The following is a 21963-nucleotide window of genomic DNA, read 5'->3' on the forward strand; positions in this document are numbered from 1 at the left end:
AAGTTTCTCATCAAAGGCTTTTTAAAAACATCATGGGATTAGTGTCGTGGATAGAAAACTGCAAGAAAGATTAGAAATAAAGTGTAGGGACAAATAGCCACTTTTAAGATGAGGAGTATGTAAAATTGTGGGCTCCCTCAGAAATTGGTTCAATTTTATTTCACATTTTCATTGATGATTTGGAAGATAAAAGGCATAGTAAAATTTACAACTTTTTAGAGAACACTGAGTTCTTCTGGGCAGTGAAATGCAGTGCTGATGAAAATAAACTGCAGAAAGATCTCATAGAATTGATTCTGAAAAATTGGCAAATGATTTTCAGTACATCTAGAGAAAAATGATACAAACAGTAACTGCATGCTGATAGTCTCTGAGCTTTTAAGCATGGCTCAGGTCAGAAGTCTTGGCATCTCCTCTAATATTCTGTCAAGTCATCAGGTCATTGTTTTGTGGCAGCCAAAAAGTCATAACGTTCTGAACATCAGTAGGAACACTTTAGGAATAAAACAAAGAGCATAGTTTTGTCACCAAATAAAACCATGGTTTGCCTGCACTTGAATTATTGTGGGCTGTTTTGGTCACCACAACTTCAAAAGCCATGAGGAAGGAAGGGGCTCCCAGACTGAGCCCCTTCCTTCCTCTCCCCCTCGTCCCCCTCTCCATCCCCGCCATCTTACCTCCTTCCCTTCCCCACAGCACCTGTATATATGTATATATGTTTGTACATATTTATTACTCTATTTATTTATTTTACTTGTACATATCTTTTCTATTTATTTTATTTTGTTAGTATGTTTGGTTTTGTTCTCTGTCTCCCCCTTTTAGACTGTGAGCCCACTGTTGGGTAGGGACTGTCTCTATATGTTGCCAATTTGTACTTCCCAAGCACTTAGTACAGTGCTCTGCACATAGTAAGCGCTCAATAAATACGATTGATGATGATGATGATAGTGCTGCAGAGGAAATAGACCAGGGTGAACCGAACTATCAGCAGGGGGAGCAGCTTCCAAATGAGGGTAGATTGGAAAGACTGGACTTTTCAGTCTGAATGACAAAGCCAGAGAGGTGATGTTGACTGAAGTCTTCAAAACCACAGAGGTTGTCCTGTAGAGTGTAAACTCATTTTGGGCAGGCAATGTGTTGGCTAATTATGTTGCATGGTACTCTCCCAAGCACTTAGTATAGTGTTCTGCACACAGTAAGCTCTCAATAAATATGATTGATCAATGTTGACCAAATCCTGTCAAACCAGTGCCACAAATTTGAACTGAAGTTTGAAGGCTATAGGTTGAAAAAAAGAAATGTCAAATCTTTATATATTGAATAGTTGCCCCATGATGTTCATTACTACAGAAAGTTGTATATGCTAAAAATGTCAACACGTTTAAGAAAGATTGGGAGAAATACAAAGAGTAGAAATTAGAGGCAAAAGATAGGGATGGTGGATGGCATCTCTGAAATCTTTTCCTCCAAGTCTCCTGTGGAACCACTGTCAGCGTGGGGAGGTCTTGATGAGCTATTTCTTATATCCTAGGTCTCCATAGGATGACCTTTTTCCTAAAAGGCATCAATTCAAATACAAACTAATATAGTCATTTGTGGACAGCATTAATAAGAAGGAGAGACAAATTCTCATTTGAATACTAGGCTCATGTTATTTATGAATGAACCTGAGAGACTTTTTTAATATTATGAATCAGTAAATAAATGTTAGTATTTTTACACATTTTTGTCAGATTGCAGCTGAATTAGAAAGTGCTGGAACTTCCTACGTAATCCTTATTTAACTCTCTGAAAGAAAAATACTGAAACATCATATGACACCTAAAATAGCAGCTGATGGAATCCCATCAGACAGAGATCCTGCCTGAATATTAGGTTCACATTCACTGTGCATATTCTCAGTGCAGCACTAACCAACTAACAATTCTTAGTAAAGCAATAAACTAAGTATGAACTAGAGCCCACCAATGTGGGATCAGATCTGCCTTAGGAAACAGACTCTGTTCTGGCCTATTGAGCAGAGGTTAACAGTCAGAGAAGCCAGCTTCTTGGTGGCATTTGGAAATGATGACAGTCAGATGGCAAAATTGTTGGCCACATCTGTGTCCCAGCTGAGCATTAAAGGTTTAAAAGTTCATGTTTCACATGAGACAAGCAGTGAACTTCCAGATTAGGACAAGATTCTGAAAACATAAGGACAGATTAACACTTTGCCTTTTTTATTATTAGTAGTAATAACAATAATAATGGTATTTGTTAAGGGCACATACAAGATAATCAGTCCCACAGTCTTAATCCCCATTTTACAGATGAAGTATGAAGATGAAGGCTATGGAAGTTAAGTGACTTGGTCAAGGGTACACAGCAGACAAGTGGAGAAGCTGGGATTAGAACTCAGCTCATCTGACTCTCCAGTCCCTTGCTCTTTCCACTGAACTACGCTTTAATCCCTTTAATAAAAGCTATTCTGTTACCTTATGGGAAGTGAACAAATCCTCTGGGACCAAACAGAAAGTATTGTCAGAAGGGCTCACTTCAGGTAGATTCTGCCATAGTGATTTTCATTGTTCATGTCTTGTAGATAGTGATCATTGTAATAGTTTCATGTTTTTCACATTTAGTAATGAATGTATGATCTAAGATCAATCAAATCCTCAAAACAGAATTGTAAAAATTTAGGGATCTATATCAACATTTTTAGAATGGCATGAATTTATAGTTCAATTTCGAATTGTAGTAAGCTTTCAGTGTGGAATTCACTGAGAAGGAACAATGAAGCTTTTACACTTCTTGCCTACCAAATTATGTTTTATTTCTCTTCTCAAGTTACTGCAAAATTTTACCCGCATGATGCAAATGTGGTTCTTTCAGATGAGTGAATGATTCGTGTTGGTGTAATGAAATTTCCTTTGAAATGAAGCTTTTTTTCCGCAGTAAAAATAATATATTTGCTCTCTTAAAATTGCAAACAGGAAATCAGCCTTTTCACTCCTTAACACTTCTCTAAAGAACGCCTTCATTGTGATGTGAGGTGGCGGGGAAAATCCCAAGACATAAAGAATTTTATCATTCTCTAGACTAAACATGAATTAAACATTGTGTCTGCCACATTCTGAGCTTTGTTTGTATACACTTGAATACTGATCTGTAAAGCATAAGCACTTTTTCCCTTACATCTATTTTCTATTTTAAAATGCTGAACTGTTTAATACTGTGTAAATTTTATAGGGAGGTGACTTGTAGAAAGGAAAACAAGTTAACTGAACGATAAATAATACTGCATGGTCGTTTTTATCAAAGGCAAGGTGAAGATAAATTCCAGAGAAGAAGCAAGTGGGTACTTTTTTAATAGGAATTCTCTGTCAGTAAGTGAATAAACAGAAAGTGTACAGAAGCAGCATATTCTAAACATTACTTTTGTAGATTATCCATTTAAATCACACATTGGGATTTATAGTTCAAATACACAAATTAAGGAAGGAAACCTACCATTTATCTAATTCTGTTCTTTAGGAAAAAAATACTTGGGCATTCTCAGGCATCTTCAATTACCTAATTTAATGAGAGATCATTTATATTCCGCAGCAAGTAATGAATAATGCTGATTATTGCTAAATAAGATCTGGCAATCTCCTTTCAGTCCTGTATAGCATAAAATAACTATGTACATTTTACCAAAAAACTGGAACATGAATAATAATCTTTGCAGTCATTTTACCCCAGTATTTTGTTATATGTTTTTGGCCTGGGGCAGAAAAGCAGGGATTTCTTCTACTTCAAAGGGGAAAAAAATGATGATTATACTATCTAAGACCATTATAGGCTTTACAGATTTTTTTTAAGAAAGGATCTGAAAGTTTATTTTAAAGTCTATATTTTCAAATGGTATCTTTCCTATTTTACATTGAAGTATCTCTCTTTTAGGCCAGTCCAGATTTAAAAGGTCTTTGTGCTTGTTAAAATAATAGCAGTGGTGAGAAACCCCAAATTGCCCAGAAGTCACTTAAAGTTGTAATGTGTCAGAGTGACCCCTGAGAGGGTAATTTCACCATAGTACTCCCCTGTAGGTCACAGAGGTTGATGGCTAATTTATTTATCGCCATTATCAGTCATTTGTTGCTCATGGTTCCAACTGGAGGCCAAGAGCCACTGTTGTGGCCTATTCTGTACAGTTAATTTTCTTAAGTATTCCACAGGTGGGATGCTCCCACTTCCCTCCTCACACAACCAGAAAAGCAATAACCTCATCAACTAGCTAGCTTTTTTTTAATGGTGTTTGTTAATTGCTTGTTATGTGCCAGGCACTGTACTATTCATTTATATTGATATCTGTCTCCCCCTCAAGACTGTAAACTCATTGTGGGCAGGGCTTGTGTCTGTTTATTGTTATATTGTACTCTCCTAAGTGCTTAGTACAGTGTTCTGCACACAGTAAGCACTCAATAAATATAACTGACTGACTGTACTAAGTGTTGAGGCAGATACAAGCTAATCAGACTGGACACAGTCCATGTCCCACAGGGGGCATACATTCTTAATCCCCATTTTACAGATGAGGGAACTGAGGCACAGAGAAATGAAGTGACTTGCCCAAGGTCACACAGCAGATAACTATCAGGGCTGGCATTAGAACCCAGGTCCTTCTGACTCCCAATCCCATGCTCTGTCCACTAGGCTACTCTTGCTTCTGCAGCAAGTCTTCGCTATGTGTCTGCTGAGACTATTAAGGGCAATATGCTAAGTTCTCCTGTAATATGGGCATTATATTTTTAGCAAACCCTATGTTAAAATGGGTTGCCTTACATGCACCTTGACCAATATTGCATGTTTGACTAATAATACTGCTAATAATGGTATTTGTTAATTGCTTACAATTTGTAAGTACTGAACTAAGCATTGAGGTAGAGACAAGGTAATCAGTTCAGACGCAGTCCCTATCCCACATGTGTTCCACAGTTTTTAAGTTTGAAGAAATAGGATTTAATCCCCCTCCTTTCAGATGAGGAAACCAAGGCCCAAAGATTGTCCCAGGGTCTCACAGCAGGCAAGAGGCAGAGTTGGGAGTAGAGCTCAGGTTTTCTGATTCCCAGGTCCGTGCCCTTCCAATAGGCCATGCTGCTTTTCAGTAGGCTGTGGATAGCAATTTGCTCTATCCAGATAGACACATTGTCAGAAGACTGTTCCTTAATTCCCTAATAGCATTCTGTCCAAAATGAGTGGTAAAAACTTGTTATGGAAGAATGGAATCTACAATATTTTTTATGTAGTCACCATCATAATTAGGCAATATTTGTACAGAATAGGAGGAGAGGGGCCTATTGGTTGTTGACCTGTTCTCACATGTTTCTGCCTTGCCATATTGTAGTGTGTAAACAACTTGCTCATTATGGGCAGGGAAAGTGTCTGCTAATTCTGCTGTATTGTAATTTCTTAAGCACTTAATACAGTGCTCTGCACATAGTGCTGAGTAAATATCATTGATTGCCAATTTTTTTTGACTTGTAGCACCCCTCCCCCACCACTGGGGATACTTAAACTGCTTTAGAAAAAGTAAGAAATAAAGAGGTTATCTAGAAATTAGTGAGACCTCGTGAACTGGGCATTTCTCCTTGGAAGAAAGTTTTCAGAAGGGACTACAGCACTGTCCAGGTACATGGTTCCTAGGTGGCAAAATATAGTGCTAATATATTAATGATGGTATTTGTTAAGTGCTTACTTCATGTGAAGCACTATTCTAAGCACTGTGGGGTATACAAGGTGATCAGGTTGTCCCACATGGGGCTCACAGTCTTAAATCCCATTTTACAGATGAGGTAACTGAGGCACAGAGAAGTGAATTGGCTTGCCCAGAGTCACACAGCTGACAAGTGGTGCAGCTGGGATTCGAACCCATGACCTCTGACTCCCAAGCCCGTGCTCTTTCCACTGAGCCATGCTGCTTTATATGACTTATATGACACAGACTTTGAATATTTTCATGTTTTTCTTGCAGGGAAGTTGATCTGGACTCAGATGGTCATGTCAGCTTCAGAGATTTTGAGCATGCAATGAACTATGGGAAAAATGAAAGAGAGTCATTGTGATCTGCCTATCAGAAGTGTATTCCCTGGGCTGAACAATTTAACTCCAGGTATTCTCCAATCAAAGGAATTTCGGATGGCTCAGGAAACTGTACCATTTTTAAAGCTGTCTTGGTGGAACTAATCCCTATATTCGTAGGTCTGTTGTAGTTAAAAACTTAATTATTTATATAGTTCACTGTGTTTTAATGTTGAAGTGAATTTAGAGTGATGTATGCTATGTTTGATGATTAAATTTGTGACTGCATTCCAGCTTTTGACATAGTGATTTTTAGCTTTCTAAATGACTTGCTCTGTTTCTTTAAATTGCAGATAAGTTGATATGCTTTGAAAGAGGACTTAGCTCAGTGTCTCAGAATTCTTGTGGAAAATCATGGAGAATGGTCATTACTGTTAGAATGCACTGTATAATCTGGCTAATGGCCTTAAAGCAGGCTATGATAAAGGATGGAAATAGCAAAGGTACAAATCTTTGCAGAAACATCTATTAGAAAATTTGAGGGTTGAAGTTGTGGATAAAGGACAAATGAAGAACATGCAAAGGAAGAAATTTCTTCCTGGTAATTCTCAATAAACTCAAGTAAACATTAATGCCCTCGTAGGTGCAGTAATGTATACCCTAATTTCCTGAAATTGAATTGGCTCAAAATACTACAATTGGAGTAACATGGTGAAGTGAATTGAAAGAATCCTGTTTAATATCTGATGAAAACACACAATATTTAAAAACATCTGTAACGCATTAAAGATTGTGACTTGGAACATTTGTGTTACTGCTTGCAGATATGCTAAATTGCAAGCTCCTTGAGCACAGGATCACGTCTACTAATTCTGTTGGACTCTCCCAAGCACTTAGTACAGTGATCCGGACATAGTAGGGGCTCAGTAAATACCTTTGATTGATTGATTGAATGGGACTTTCATGCCATCAAAACATGTAAATTACCTATCAGTCAATCATTCATATTTATTGAGTGCTGACTGTGTGCAGAGCACTGTACTAGGCACTTGGGAGAGTACAGTATAACAGTATTATAATATTGTTGTTTCACATACAATATAACAAGGCCATAGACCCCATAACACTCATGAACATGTATGTTGTATTAGTACTGTCAGCTGTGATTGATTTTAGGGGTCCTTGAGCTCAGGAATCATGTTTATTCACTCTGGTATCTTCTCCCAAGGACCGATTGGAGTGTTGTGCACGCAGTAGCCACACAGTGAATATTGTCAGTCGATGTACTGTGGCATTCCTCTCATTCTTCCCCTTCTAGGCAGTAAGCTTATCATGGGCAGGGAACATGCCTACCAACTCTGTTATGCTGCACTGTCCCAAGCACTTAGTATGGTGCTCTGCACACAGTAAGTGTCAATAAATATGATTGATTGAGGTAGGCAGCTCACTAGAACATATGCATATCGTCCACCCCCCAGCCCCCACCTCCAACTTTCCAAACCATTTTGATCCTTTCTCACATTCCTTTGTTCATTCTCCATCCCTACTTTGATCCTTGGGGACTTCGATATTCATCTGGATGTCCCTGATCGTCCTTCCACTGTCTACTACCTCTCCGTCCTTTACTCCTGTGATCTCTTCCACCTCACACAGTCATCAATTTGGGCCCACATTTGAGTTTATAATCTCCAGCAACTTTTCAATTTCTACCATAACCACTTCTGAAATTCCTCCATTTGACCACAACTTTCTCACCTGCTCTCTTTCCCATACACCCACTCCCCACAAATCTGCCCTTTCCCCCCATAGAGACTGCTGTTCTTTTGACCCCCTCCAGTATTCTTCAGCCATCCTACCCCAGTTAGTCTCCATACCCAAACCACTGTCTCCTGACACACAAATCAACACACTGAACACTCCCTGCTCCACTGAACTGCTTCCTTGCTCTCTAGTCTCCCCTAACCCTGGATCACCTCCACAGTATGCTTCCTTTGCTCCTGTGCCCGAACTGCGGAGTGCTGCTGGAGGAAATCCAGACATATCTCTACTTTTTCCACCTTAAATTCATTCTTATCTGCTTCAGTTTGACCCTCTCCACTGCCTGACAATACTACTCTTTCGTAATTCACTGCCATTCCAACTGTCTCTGCCAGCTGTTCCAGACATTTAACTCCCTTCTCAAACTTTCTGTTCCCCCACCCCCAAAATCTCTTTCCCCAAATGACCTGGCCACATACTTCATCAACAAAATTGAAACCATCAGGTGTGATCTCCCTAAAGTCTCCCCTGCTCCTCGCCAATTCCCCCTCTTCGTCCACACTCTTCGACTCTCCCTATGTGCCCTGCAGTAACCCAAGATGAAATCTCTCTCCTCCTCTCTAAATCTACCGCCTCCACCTGTGGCTTCTGACCCCATCCCTTCCTATCTTTTAAAACACTTGTCCCCTCCCTTCTTCCCTACTAGACTGCCATCTTCAACTGTTCACTTTCTAACAGTTCCTTCCCCAGTGCTTTCAAAAATCCTTGGGAAACATTTATTGCCAGTGCATTTTTAAGTGAAAAAATTAATTTCCTTACAAATTGGTATTTTCAGTGGAACAGAAGGGAAATGACCTTACTCAAAAAGTAGTTTGCTGCATAAATTGCTTTAAACTGGTTAGCTCTCTAATTTGTCTAAGAATCTTGCAAGAGTAAGCTAGATTTCTAAGCAGAGTCTGAAGCTAGTAATCTTACCTAATCACAGACTTAGTATCTTAACCAAGTTAGACTAGAAACCCAAGCTTTGGATACCCTAGAAATGAACCTAAACTATTAAACTGGAAATTATAGGCTGAAATCCAGCAGCAGGGTGGGGGCTGTCCGTTGAGAGTGAACAACACACATGAATCCTAATCCTCCTACACCTTTTGACTGCCTTTGACACTGGAGACAACCTCTGTCTCCTGGAAACTTTACTGAAATAGTTCCCTCCTAGTTCTCTTCTTCACCAATCTAGCCAATCTTTCCAGGTTGCTTTTGACAGCTCTTCCTCTGCACCTCACATCTTAACTGTAGGTGTCCCTCTAGACTCTGTTCTGGATCCACTTCTCACTTTGCACTCACTCGCACAACTTTAACCACCACCTCTTTGTGGAAGACTCCCATATTTTTGTTTTTTTAATGGTATTTACTTGTTAAGCGCTTACTATATGCCAGGCACTGTACTAACCACTGAGGTGGATACATGCTAATCAGATTGGACTCTGTCAAGGTCCCACATGGTGCTCGTAGCTTTAATCCCCATTTTACAGATGAGTTAACTGAGGCACAGAGAAGTTGAGTGACTTGCTCAAGGTCACACAGCAGGCAAGTGGCAGAGCCAGGGTTAAAACCCAGGTCCTCTGACTTCCAGGCTCTTTCCCCTAGACCACACTGCTTCTCTCCTTTGCTGGTGATGGCATTCATTCATTCATTCATTCATTCATTCATTCATTCATGCAGTTGTATTTATTGAGCGCTTACTGTGTGCAGAGCACTGTACTAAGCACCTGGGAAGTACAGATCTCACCTCATCTACGATTTCACATTTCCTCTTACCTCTAGGATATTTTTAATTGGACATCCCAATGACACACACCTCAAGCTCAATATTTATATAGTTGAGCTCCACATCTTTCCTCCCAAACCCTCTCCTCCATCTAACTTTCCCCTCACAGTCAACAGCACCTCCACCCTTCCCATCCAGAGGGACAGGAGCAAAACCAGTATTCTAATCATGAATAATGGTTCCAGGAATAAGATTGGATAAAGGCACAAAGGGAGATCCACCCAGAGAGTCCAAGGGAAAACACATAACCACTTTTTCATCTCCTGGCCTTCCCCAGTCTACTGCAACTCTGGTTCTGACCCTTCCTGCTCGTTGCTTAAGCTTCATCCCTGGCTGCTGTCCCTCCCACCTCACCTCTTCTTCCCAGGTCCTTACTTGGCATTTACACTCTCTTCCCACCCATTCCTCACTGCTGTGAGGAGCTTTCAAAAATGGTTCCAGAAACATAATAATAATTGTGGTATTTGTTAAGCACTTACTATGGGCCAGGCACTCTTCTAAGCACTGGGGTAGATACAAGGTAATCAGGTTGGACACAGTCCCTGTCCCACATGGGGCTCACAGTCCTAATCCTCATTTTACAGATAAGGTAACCGAGGACCAGAGAAGTTAAGTGACTTCCCCAAGGTCACACAGCAGACAAGTGGTGGTAGAGTCAGAATTAGAACCCAGATCCTCTAACTCTCAGGCCCATACTTTATCCTCTACGTTGTAGTGTTTGGCACAAAGTGCTTATCAAATATTTACAATTATTGTTAATTAATGTATCTCTCCAATTTCTCTTGGAGAAGCAAAATATTATTTTCCAAATAAAATCTTGAGTTTATGTAGAAGTTTTATTCTAAGAAACGCAAAGCATATTACCTGTATTATCCCACATGTCCTCCAAATATCTCTTGAGGAGATGGGGCTGAAATTATCATTTTCCTTTTACAGAAAGTGAAACAGGTAAAGAGGTTAAATGACTTTCCCAAGGTCAAACAGCCAGTCAGTGGCAGAACTAGGACTAGAATTGATTTGTACTTAAAAGACCATTTATTTTGCCCATCTCACTGTCAGTATAGCATAATATCCTGGAAGCTTGTTACCTTTTATTATTTTATTATTATTTGGGAGTTAATAATGATTTTTGATTTCAGCCTAATGAACAGAACTTAACCACATTTGTTTTTAGTTGGTTTTTCAACCTATAAGCTGTTTTCATTGTTGCTTAGTTCCCTGTTGTGTTCCTGTCATATTTCTATCAGCACTTCCTTTCTAGCTCAAAAAGAAACAAGAAATCAGCATGCTGAAAGGATGATGGTGTGATCCACGGCTGGGTGAATTCCCACCAATATCCTCATTGACATTAGGACACTGAAGCAGAAAAAACATTTTCTTAGTCCAAGCAGAAAAAATTTTGATTTTAATTCTATAAACTAAAGAATATACATAATTGGACTGTCTCTGAAGGCTTTGTTTGAATAAGCTTGATTCTAGACTGTAAGCTTGTTGTGGGTAGGAAACGTGTCTGCTAAATCTGTTGTGCTCTCCCAAGCCCTTAGTACAGTGCTTTGCGCATAATAAGCACTCAATAAATATCATTGATAAGAGTTCAATGCACTAAACAAAATCCACCTAACTTTGAAGTTATGCAACCCCAAAATAGTTATTAAATAAGGAAAATGCTTAGTTTTCTTCCTTTAGAAATCTAAGCATCCTTCATCTTTGCCAAACCTATATTATTATTGTTGTCCGTGGTATTAAGTGCCTTCCGTGTGTAGAAAGCTATACTTGGCAGCATCCCTTCCGTCAAGAAGTTGGAAAGAAGAGAACCATAGTTAAGAGAGAGAGAATTGGAGCTTACTGATTGACTCACAGTGAGCTGCTCTAATGGAATAGGAGCCTTACAGAGTGTTCCTAGCTCATGGTGAACATGATGTTGATTATTGGACAAACAACAGTGAGTATAAAACAAGCTGCATATTAGAGAAGGGAGGAGGAGGAAAACTACAAAGGAATAACACTAATGGGGAAAGTTTTACTATTTTATTGAGAGGCCCTCAATCCCCCGGTGGCCTGCAGCTGCTTACCTGGACTTTTCTTTACCCTTTCCTTGCTCCCCGCTTCTCCATACACCCCCCTCCCCCCCCCCGACACATTTGAGGGAATAGGGGAAGTGAGCAGGGATGTCTGATGACTGGGAGTTGCTGTAGCCCCAAAGTAGATTACTACCTCTGCAGTAACAAAGAGGGAAAATAATAATAATAATTGGGGTATTTGTTAAGTGCTTACTGTGTGCCAGGTACTGTACTAAGCTCTGGGGTGGATACAAACAAATTGAGTTGGATAAGAAGAAGCACGGCTCAGTGGAAAGAGCCCGGGGTTGGGAGTCAGAGGTCATGGGTTCTAATCATGACTCCACCTCTTTTCCACTGTGTGACTTTGGGCAAGTCACTTAACTTCTCTGTGCCTCAGTTACCTCATCTGTAAAATGGAGATTAAGACTGTGAGCCCCATGTGGGACAACCTGATTAGCTTGTATCCCCACAGTGCTTAGAACAGTGCTTGGCATGTAGTAAGCGCTTAACAAATACCATCATTATTATTATGTAGTCCCTGTCCCTCATGGGACTCACAGTCTTAATCCCCATTTTACAAATGAGGGAACTGAGGCTCAGTGAAGTGACTTGCCCAAGGTCGCACAGCAGCCAAGTGGTGGAGCTGGGATTCGAACCCATGACCTTCTGACTCCCAGACCCATACTTTTTCAACTACAATATGCTGCTTCCCATGTGTGAAAATGCCTTTCACACGTCCTCCCTTTGGACTTGGCAGCCTCCAGAGATCAGTCTTGGAATGCTCTGGCTCTTCTCTACCCATTTCTCCAGTGGAGGGGGAAGGGACCAGGGAGGGCTGCTCATAGCCTAGCCCAAATGAAAGTGGAACCCGATTGGAAAGAAGGATGAAATATTGCAAGGGAAAAGGAACATGTAAAGCCAGTTTAAGTCTCTGACGAGTACTGGGTGGTGGAAAACCAGAAAACCTTCTCGTTAAAATTCATATCTCCTCCTCCTCCTTCTCTGGAGCGCCAGAACTCCCAATTTCTGAGGGTCATTTTTAAGCGCAGCTGCAGCTTGAACAGAGTAAAGAGTGGGAAAGGGATGCTGTTGGGTCAGCTCTGATTTTTTTATTATAGATCAAGAAAGAAGAAGACTCAGTGTAGTTGTCCAGTTTGTGCAATTGTTGAAGTGGCACTGGGTAAAGAGCAGGACACCAAGAAATGTAAACTTAGCAGGGCCAAAGAGAAAGATGGTACCATTAATGTCTGAAAGCATAACCGAGTTGATAGGGATGACTACTGTTAACTTAAAAGATCTCTTTTCGTAATTTCTTCCTTAGTTATTGACCTGTGCAGGCGTAAACTTGGTTTGAAGAGTTTATGCTAGTTGTTGATGTCGACTCGTGTATATCTGGGTGGGCAGGATTTAGATTTGCTATCAGGTTCCAGCTCTGTTTGGATCAATAGTGGGAGGTTATGTGTTTAGGTGTTTGCAGCAACTCTGCAATATGCTGGGTGAATACTATGCCCCACGTAATATAATTCTGCATTCATGAGCTAAATAGAGAGTTGGGACAAGAAAATGCCATTTGAAGAAGGAACAAGTTTTTTGTTCATCATTCATAACTTGGTGAAATTTCCTCATCTTTGAAAATGAGCTAATGTGAGATGGTGGACTGGGGCTGCTCTCACCCATCCATCTCTATGGGGGCCGAGCCTGCCCCCACAGGAACGAAGGGTGGAAGAAACTCACAGATGCACAACCCCAAGCTCCCAGTTGGGGAGGGAGAGGTGGCAGAGGAGCCAGTGAAAATTACTACGAAGGAGCAGCCAGAAAGGTAGAAGGAGAACCAGGAGAATGAAAATCAGAATTAGATAGCATTTCCAGGAGAAGGCAATGGTCCACATGGTCAAAGGGGACTGAGAAATCCAGGCAGAGTAGAATATTACATTTGGCAAGGAGGAGGTCCTCGATGACCTTGGAGAGTGTGGTCTTAGTGGAGTGTAGCAGGAAACTAGGGTGTAGTTTTTCAGACTGTGTCTGATCTGATTATCTTGTATCTTCCCCAGTGCTTAGAAGAGTGCTTTACATATACTAAGGGCCTAACGAATACCACAGTTATTAAGAAGGGAGTTGAAGAATAGAAAGTGGAAGCAGCAGGTATATATGCATATACCTCCCATACATGTGTGTCTGTGTGTGTACACATGCACACATGGGAGATATATATGTACATACCTCCTGTATATGCATATATGTACATATGTATATAGAGGAGGTATATACATATAGATCTCCCATTTGAGAAGGCTGGATGGGAATGAGAGCAAAGAAATGGGCAAAAGAGGGCAGATGCAATAGAAACTAGAGGGGTTTTTTTAGCACTTGCAAGACAAACTTGTTTGTAAGCTGAAAGAAAGGTGCCATCAGAGAATGAGTGATTGAAGTTGGTGGTTAAGAAGGAAAGCACATTGTTGATTGGATTATGTTCTTATTGGTCTATGGGTCTGTCCTCCCTTATTTAGATTGGGGGCTCTTTGTGGGACAGGGACCTGTCTTAATTGAGTTGTAATATGGGTCTGTCCTCCCTTATTTAGATTGGGGGCTCTTTGTGCGACAGGGACCTGTCTTAATTAAGTTGTAATCACTCCTGCTCCTGATACTGGTATTTTACACTTTGTAAGCACGTAATAAATGCGAGTTATAATACTGATAATAATTTGCTCTGTAAATGCAAAGTTCAGTGTAGCTATAGCTGTGATTTAAAATACTGATTATTCTATCAATTTTTGCAAAAGCAAGAAGGGAGCTGATTGGAATCCTACAAATTTATTGGGTTGGTCTTTGGGAAATATGTACTGGCACAAATTTAATTGTTTTGTTGTTATTGTTGTTGTTGTTGTGTTAGTTCTCAATGATGGCTAGGCTATGCCTTTTGGGACTTCAGAGAGAAACCAGCATCTGGTGTTTGAGGAGTCTAGGGATTTGCAACATATTTATGTATAATAATGGTACTGTAAATAAACAGAATGAATAATTAAGTGAATAATGAGTTTCTCAAAAAAAAAAAACCCAGTGCTTTTAAAGATATCTCCCATGTGCTCTACACTCCCACATGGTGTTTTCACTGTGGTCTGTGAGTGTCACTGCCCTCATGGAAATGAGCAGTAACATTTTCCAAGCAGAAACACTATGTACCATTAATCAAAGGGATCTGGCACAAACGAGGGACTTTCTTTTCTCCTTTATATTTGCTTACACTTGAAAGGGTAAAGTTCAGGAATGTTAGATCTGGAATATCGGGGGGAAAGGTTCTCTGGCTTCTGTGTACTTTCTCAAGCACTTAGTGCGTTGAATTCAGTAGTCGCACAGCAAATACCAGTACCCCCATTTAAGGAATGATAAGAATGAAATACATAAACACTGACAATTTACTTTTCCATGATGCTGAATCATGGAGACTCGTGGAATCCATTATTTCCAAATAATTAAGGTCTGCAGCGCTAACACTCACAGTGTCTGAGTATTAATTGTTGTAGAAGTTTGATGTTGATATGTGCCTCAAGTTTGCTTGACAACTTGAATAGTCGCCTATGAATAGTCTCTTTTAAAGTGTGATACTCATGTACATATACAAAGCACCTCTGCTCTGACCTGCTGTGTGACCTTGGCAAGTCATATAACTTCTCTGTGCTTCTGTTTCCCTATCTGTAAAGCTGTGATAATGATATCTGCCTTGTCCTACCTCCCAAGGATGTTGTGAGGCTAAAATGAGAGAATATTAGTGAAAGTATTTTGGAAAAATAATAGCACGTCACAAAGAACAAGATATTATTTCCTATACCTCAGATACCAGGATAATTATTAAATAGAGTTGAACCCCTTTCAAAAGATTGGTCAGTCATTTATTTCCTTGGGGTCACCTAGGAAAATGAAGATCTTGCTATATCCATCGTCTAACATCCACACTTCTAAAACCTGAGCACCAGAAAATTCCATAAAAGAGTTCCAAACCTAAGTTTTTTTCATAGTCCTGGACTGGTAAAAATTGAATGTGAAATATTAGTAAATAATACTGTAACTACCATTTTAAAAGTTGTAGTAGTAGTATTTATTGAGCATCCCCTGGTTGCAATGCCCAAGGCTAAATACATGGGTCGCTCAAAGAAGCAAGTGACACATTTCTTCCCAAAGGATCTTAAATTCTAAATGGGGAGACACAGATAAGAGTATATAAGACCACCACTCTCCCCTCCTTCAAAGCCTTTCTAAAATCACATCTCCTTCTAGAGGCCTTCCCCAACCCAGCTGTTATTTCCCCTACTCCCTCTGCCTTGCCTATGCACTTCATTCATTCATTCATTCAATCGTATTTATTGAGCGCTTACTGTGTGCAGAGCACTGTACTAAGCGCTTGGGAAGTACAAGTTGGCAACATATAGAGATGGTCCCTACCCAACAGCGGGCTCACAGTCTAGAAGGGGGAGACAGACAACAAAACAAAACATATTAACAAAATAAATAGAATAAATATGTACAAGTAAAATAAATAGAGTAATAAATACATACAAACATATATACATATATACAGGTGCTGTGGGGGGGGGGAAGGAGGTAAGGTGGGGGAATGGGGAGGGGGAGGAGGGGGAATTGGAACTCTACCCTTAAAGCTCTTGTTATTCACCCCACCCTCAGCCCCAGAGCACTTATGTACATATCTGTAATTTATTTTAATGTCTGTCATCCATTCTAGACTATAAGGTCCTTGTGGGCAGGAAACATGTTAACAGACCATGTTCTGTTGCATTGTACTCTCTCAAGCAGTTAGTACAGTTTTTCTCCCACAGTAACTGCTCAATAAATACCATTGATTGATTGATTGATTGAAGACATTCTTTGTTAAGTTGGTCCATGTAGATGGAATTCTTTGCTCTGCCAGCGCTGCCATGATGTAGTCATGAAGCTTTTTGTAGGTGTCTTTATCCTCCAGAATCCTGACATTGTCATCTCACTGGTGGTTGCCACTTTTGAATCCACTGATTGCTCACTAGTTTGGAGACTATCAAGGAATTCTTAGTGCAGTGTTTCAAATAGCTGAAGTGGTCTGAACATCCTTCAGGTTATACTGCTGCACAACGATTCATTCATTCATTCAATTGTATTTATTGAGCGCTTACTGTGTGCAGAGCACTGTAGTAAGCACTTGGGAACTACAAGTTGGCAACATATAGAGATGGTCCCTACCCAACAACGGGCTCACAGTCTAGAAGGGGGAGACAGACAACAAAACAAAACATGTAGACAGGTGTCAAGTCATCAGAATAAATAGAAGTAAAGCTAGATGCACATCATTAACAAAATAAATAGAATAGTAATTGTGTACACATAAAATAAAATAGAGTAATAAATCTGTGCAAACATACAGGTGCTGTGGGGAGGAGAAGGAGGTAGGGCTGGGGGGAGGGGGAGAGATATAAAGCATGATATAAAGCATGTTGTGGCATTATATAGATCTTTAGAGCATTATTATTGTTATTATTATTGTTAACAATGGTATTTGTTTTTGCTATGTGTTTACAAGTGTTTACTATGTGCCAAGCACTATACTAAATGCTGGGGTAGACACAAGATAATCAGGGCCCATATGGGACTCACATCTGAAATAGGAGGGAGCTCAGACATCGAATCCCTATTTTGTAGATGAGGGACCTGAGTCTCAGATTTGCCCGAGGTCAAACAGGAGGTAAGTGGAGGAAGCGGAATTGGAACCCAGGTCCTCTGACTCCCAGGCCCATGTCCTTTCCAGTATGTCTCACTTCTTCCCTAATTGATAGTAATTGATATTACCTTTCAATAATTCAGAAGAAGAAGATGGTGTTGCTAATTATGAGCCAGTGCTTCTTGTTTTAGTTTGGTCATCCTTCAAGGTCCGGTATATTTTTTTTCCATGTTTCAGCAGCACTGACAACCTCTGTTTTGACATCCTCCATTAATAATCAGCTTGTTTGCACAGCTGCAATGAACTTGTCCAAATCCTTTGTCAATATTCACCCTTGCAGGGATCATGTGCTAGTGATAGAGGCAAAGTGCTTTGTTTCATAGGCTGGCAGAGGGTCATTAGTCTTCTTTGTATGCCTCTGAAAAATTTGATAGACTTGTGACTAGCAACTCTCTGGTTGTAAATACAGCCATAACCCCAGAGAAGGAAAATCTCTCTGGAAAAAGGTATATCCTGCACCTGAGCTACTTCATCAGGGCAGCTCGTTTTTCTCAGTGCTGTGACGTTGACTCCATTTTTGGCTCATTCATGTGTCATTCTTTCTGCAGGAAAAATATGTCCTTGAAGAGATGTCACATGCCATGAATATATAGCTCTGGATTTTGTCTAATAATTTTTTCCAATAATTCAAAGGCTCTTTTTGGCCTGGTCATATATTTGTCTCCATATTAAAGGACATTTTTCTTCAAACTAGGTAAAATGACTTTTATATTCTCTTATTGTGTCACATGCTCCATTTTGATGTATTTTAAAAGCAGAGTCTTTGGGGAAAACTGTAAAGCTAATTTGAATTGATTCTTTGGAGATTTAGCTTTAAATGAAGTGCCATAAAATTGACAGCCAAAGTGAAAAAATAGAATTTAATTTTATTCTGCTCCTTCTCATTTGACTCAGGAATCCTGTTTTTTTGAGATTGCCAAGCGTTTTGATATGTGTCTCATGCAATTTTCTTGATCTTTATATTAACTCCTCTTGCGTTTGAGTGTGGGTTATTCAACAGGCCACAGCTCTCTTCTCAGAATAGATTTCATTCAAAAGTAACTTTCTGACAAAAGAGGCTGAACATATCTTAAAACAAGAATCCTGGGCTTTGCTGAAAAACTTGACTGCACTTTATTTCCAGTCTGAAGTGACTGAATTAATTCTCTTTAGATAGCTCAAAGGCAGGTGTTTTCATTCTGGAATGCATTTTGAACATTTGTAGGCAAACCCTGGGGTGCAAAATAAAACAACTCCTCCCACTTCCTCCCTCTTCATACACTTTATACTCTTCTTTTCATATTTGATGGATTTACAGCTTGAGGAAAATGCAGAAATAATAGCAGGGAAGGCTGATGGCTCAATTTCCTGTCCCACACAGTCCCAGAGAGGGGTTCATTATTCCATCAGTGCAGTGTACTTCAGACCTAATCAGAAACAGCAGTTAATATATTGAGAAAGGTGCTTTGGAAAAAGGCCATTTGACTCCGTTATTACTGGTAGATTTACATTGGATCAATAATAATCTAACTGAAAATACATGGAAAACACGTGTCTGCTTCCATGCTGTGAGTGGTGCTGGTTTTCTCTGGTGCTTTAAAAAGATATTTTATTTTGTGATATTCCTTTTTTATCAGACCGTAAATGGCAGCACACAAACTTATTTCCTTAGCTAATTAGATGAACAAAAGTACCAGACCCTCCATTGCTTCTGTCTTTTGGTCCGGGGGCAAACTGCTCAAGATGAGAAACAGCCTGGCGTAGTGGATAGAGCATGGATCTGAGAGTCAGAAGAACCTGGGTTCTAATCCCGGCCCCACCGCATGTCTTCTGTGTGACCTTGGGCAAGTCATTTAACTTCTCTATGCCTCAGTTACCTCATCTGTATAATGGGGATTAAGTCACTGAGCCCCATGTGGAACATGAACTGTGTATTACCTGATTAACTTCTATCGACCCCTGCATTTGGTACAGTGCCTGGCACATAGTAAGTGCTTAACAAATACATAAAAAAAAATAAAAGGAACAAAGGCCTTGGCCCAGTAGCAAGATATTTAGTATGTAACTGTTATTTCTGCAATCTAGTGTCTACCCTGGGCAGACAAAATCACACCACTGTGGGGCTGATCATTATTTTGAGGACTGAAAAGCACTACTCAAGGTGCCTTGCAATGTTTCATTTAGGAAAAGATTCTTTTACCCCATCCCCTGTTTTCCACTGAGAAGGAGATTTAGTTAAAAGCTCAGTTCAATACAGATTTAGGGTAAAAAGGGAAAAATTTAAGGAACGTCATTCTCATTAACATTGGAAAGATCAGTGCGCCATGTGGAAAGAGCCACCTCAATCTTTTCCATCCTTGCTTCTCTGCATTAGGTGTGCACATTGATATAAGACTTCATCCGGAGGCCACCCAGATATGCCTTATCAATATCGTGATTGAAAAAAGTACGCTATGGATATTGCAATAATAATAATAATGACATTTATTAAGCACTTACAATGTGCAAAGCACTGTTCTAAGCGCTGGGGATGTTACAAGGTGATCAGGTTGTCCCACGGGGTGCTCACAGTCTTAATCCCCTTTTTACAGATGTGGTAATTGAGGCACAGAGAAGTTAAGTGACTTGCCCAAAGTCACACAGCTGACAAGTGGTGGAGGCGGAATTAGAACCCATGACCTCTGACTCCAAAGACTGTGCTCTTTCCACTGAGCCACGCTGCTTCTCTAACAGCAGCACTACAAGCCATCAAGATTTGGGAGATTTGGGAGCTGCCCAGCCTAACTGAAAAAAAGCCTAGATCTATAATTGGCATTCACACTAATCAGTTTAGAAGTGCATATCATATAAATAAATGACCCAAATAGGAAGAGACTCAGTTCAGGAAACGTACATTTGTTCTACCAGCCCACACTTGTAGCTCTGATGCTGATTTAAAAATTAGTATTAATACTACTGTAGAATACTCAGACACTTAATTCTCAAACCTGTAGTACCATAAATAGCAAGTATGATTGAGTTCATTTGAGCACTTCAGAAGGTTACTAAAGGAGGTGTGGAATCAACTGTTCTGGACTGCTCTATGCAAATTAACACAGGCAAGGCACTCAGGCCAAGAGCCCGAAAGCAGTTAGGACAAGCCAGGAAGAAATCAGACAGCTGGCAGGAGTGTTTTTCTTCAACCTGCAGAATCCCAATGTCATCGGGTACAGCCTTGGAGAATTAAAGAGTGTAGACTGGACAGGTAAAATGTTTTAGGAGATAAAAATGTCGATGTTGGTAGGTGAAAAATACCTACCTGCTAAAGACTTGTGCATCTTAGTAATAGTAGTAATAGTATTTAAGTGTTTACTTTTTGCAATCTGTCAATCAGTAGTGTTTATTGAGTGCTTTCTATGTGCAGAACACTGTTTTACGCTTTTGGGAGAGTACCATACAACAGAGTTGGCGGAAACGTTCCCTGCTCATAACGTAAGCTCTGGGAAAGACAGCATGGGTGGGAATTGGACAGGCACAGTCCCTGATCCTCAGGGGACTCACAATCTAAAAATATGCCCCCCTCCAGAGCAGCTGCTTTGTTCATTCATTCGTTCATTCATTCAATCGTATTTAGTGAGCGCTTACTCTGTGCAGAGCACTGTACTAAGCGCTTGGGAAGTACAAGTTGGCAACATATAGAGACGGTCCCTACCCAAAAGCGGGCTCACAGTCTAGGGGGAGGGGACAGACAACAAAACAAAACATATTAACAAAATAAAATAGAGTAGTAAATATGTACAAGTAAAATAAATAGACTAATAAATATGTACAAACATATATACAGATGCTGTGGGGAGGGGAAGGAGGTAAGGTGGGGGGGGAGGGGAGGAGGAGGAGGGGAAGAGTAAGGAGGGGGCTCAGTCTGGGAAGGCCTCCTGGAGGAGGTGAGCTCTCAGTAGGGCTTTGAAGGGAGGAAGAGAGCTAGCTTGGCATATGTCAGAGGGAGGGCATTCCAGGCCAGGGGGAAGATGTGGGCAGGTGGTCGACGGCGGGACAGGCACCCTGAAGGGGTGACACAATCCCTCCTATGGAGCCCAGCCAGAGATGTTTCAGTTTGTGTCACTTTCCTGCTCTGAAGAGAGGGAAAAGAAGGGCTTCCCCACTCTCCTGGGCTACTGCTCAGGAGCCCAGGCTGATGAGTGGGGAGACAGACCCCTGCCCTCTAATACCTCTGCTGGAGCAGCCTTTCTGTCTCCTGAAGGATTGCTGGTTCAGCAGAGGAGAATACACGTGTGCATATCCCCAGTGGACAGTCCACAGCCCCTGAGCTGGGTGCCCACAGCCGACCTGGGTCTCTTCCTTCCAAACTCCACAGAAAGTCCCACTTCTCTCTTTCTTGGCACTGCCCCCTGGTAGGAAGATTGGGTGACCTCATAATTTAAACTATGAAGACAGCCAATCAAGAGCCGCTACAAATGATTCATTTATCAGATCATCTTGAAGGATTTTGCGTGATTAATGTGAGCCCAAGCGCAAAATGCGCCCATCCATCATGG

General features: G+C 40.6%; 1 protein-coding gene across 3 annotated transcripts in view; it reads left to right on the forward strand.

The window, feature by feature from the left end:
* EFCAB11 (EF-hand calcium binding domain 11) overlaps positions 1 to 18070 on the forward strand; it is a 97715-nt gene extending 79645 nt beyond the window's left edge. Inside the window, exons 6-7 of one of the 3 annotated variants that reach the window (XR_005451099.1) lie at positions 5996 to 6218; positions 17998 to 18050. Coding sequence is in view for 2 of the 3 variants with exons in the window: in XM_038747165.1 (XP_038603093.1) it covers positions 5996 to 6086 (91 nt within the window). In the remaining variant the exon portion in view is untranslated. Of the gene's footprint in view, positions 1 to 5995; positions 6331 to 17997 lie in introns of those variants that run through there. The other 2 variants (XM_038747165.1, XM_038747154.1) reach the window with 2 other exon arrangements.
* The last annotated feature ends 3893 nt before the right edge of the window (positions 18071 to 21963 follow it).

The sequence above is a fragment of the Tachyglossus aculeatus genome, chromosome 1, assembly GCF_015852505.1.
Source record: "Tachyglossus aculeatus isolate mTacAcu1 chromosome 1, mTacAcu1.pri, whole genome shotgun sequence".
NCBI lineage: Eukaryota > Metazoa > Chordata > Mammalia > Monotremata > Tachyglossidae > Tachyglossus > Tachyglossus aculeatus.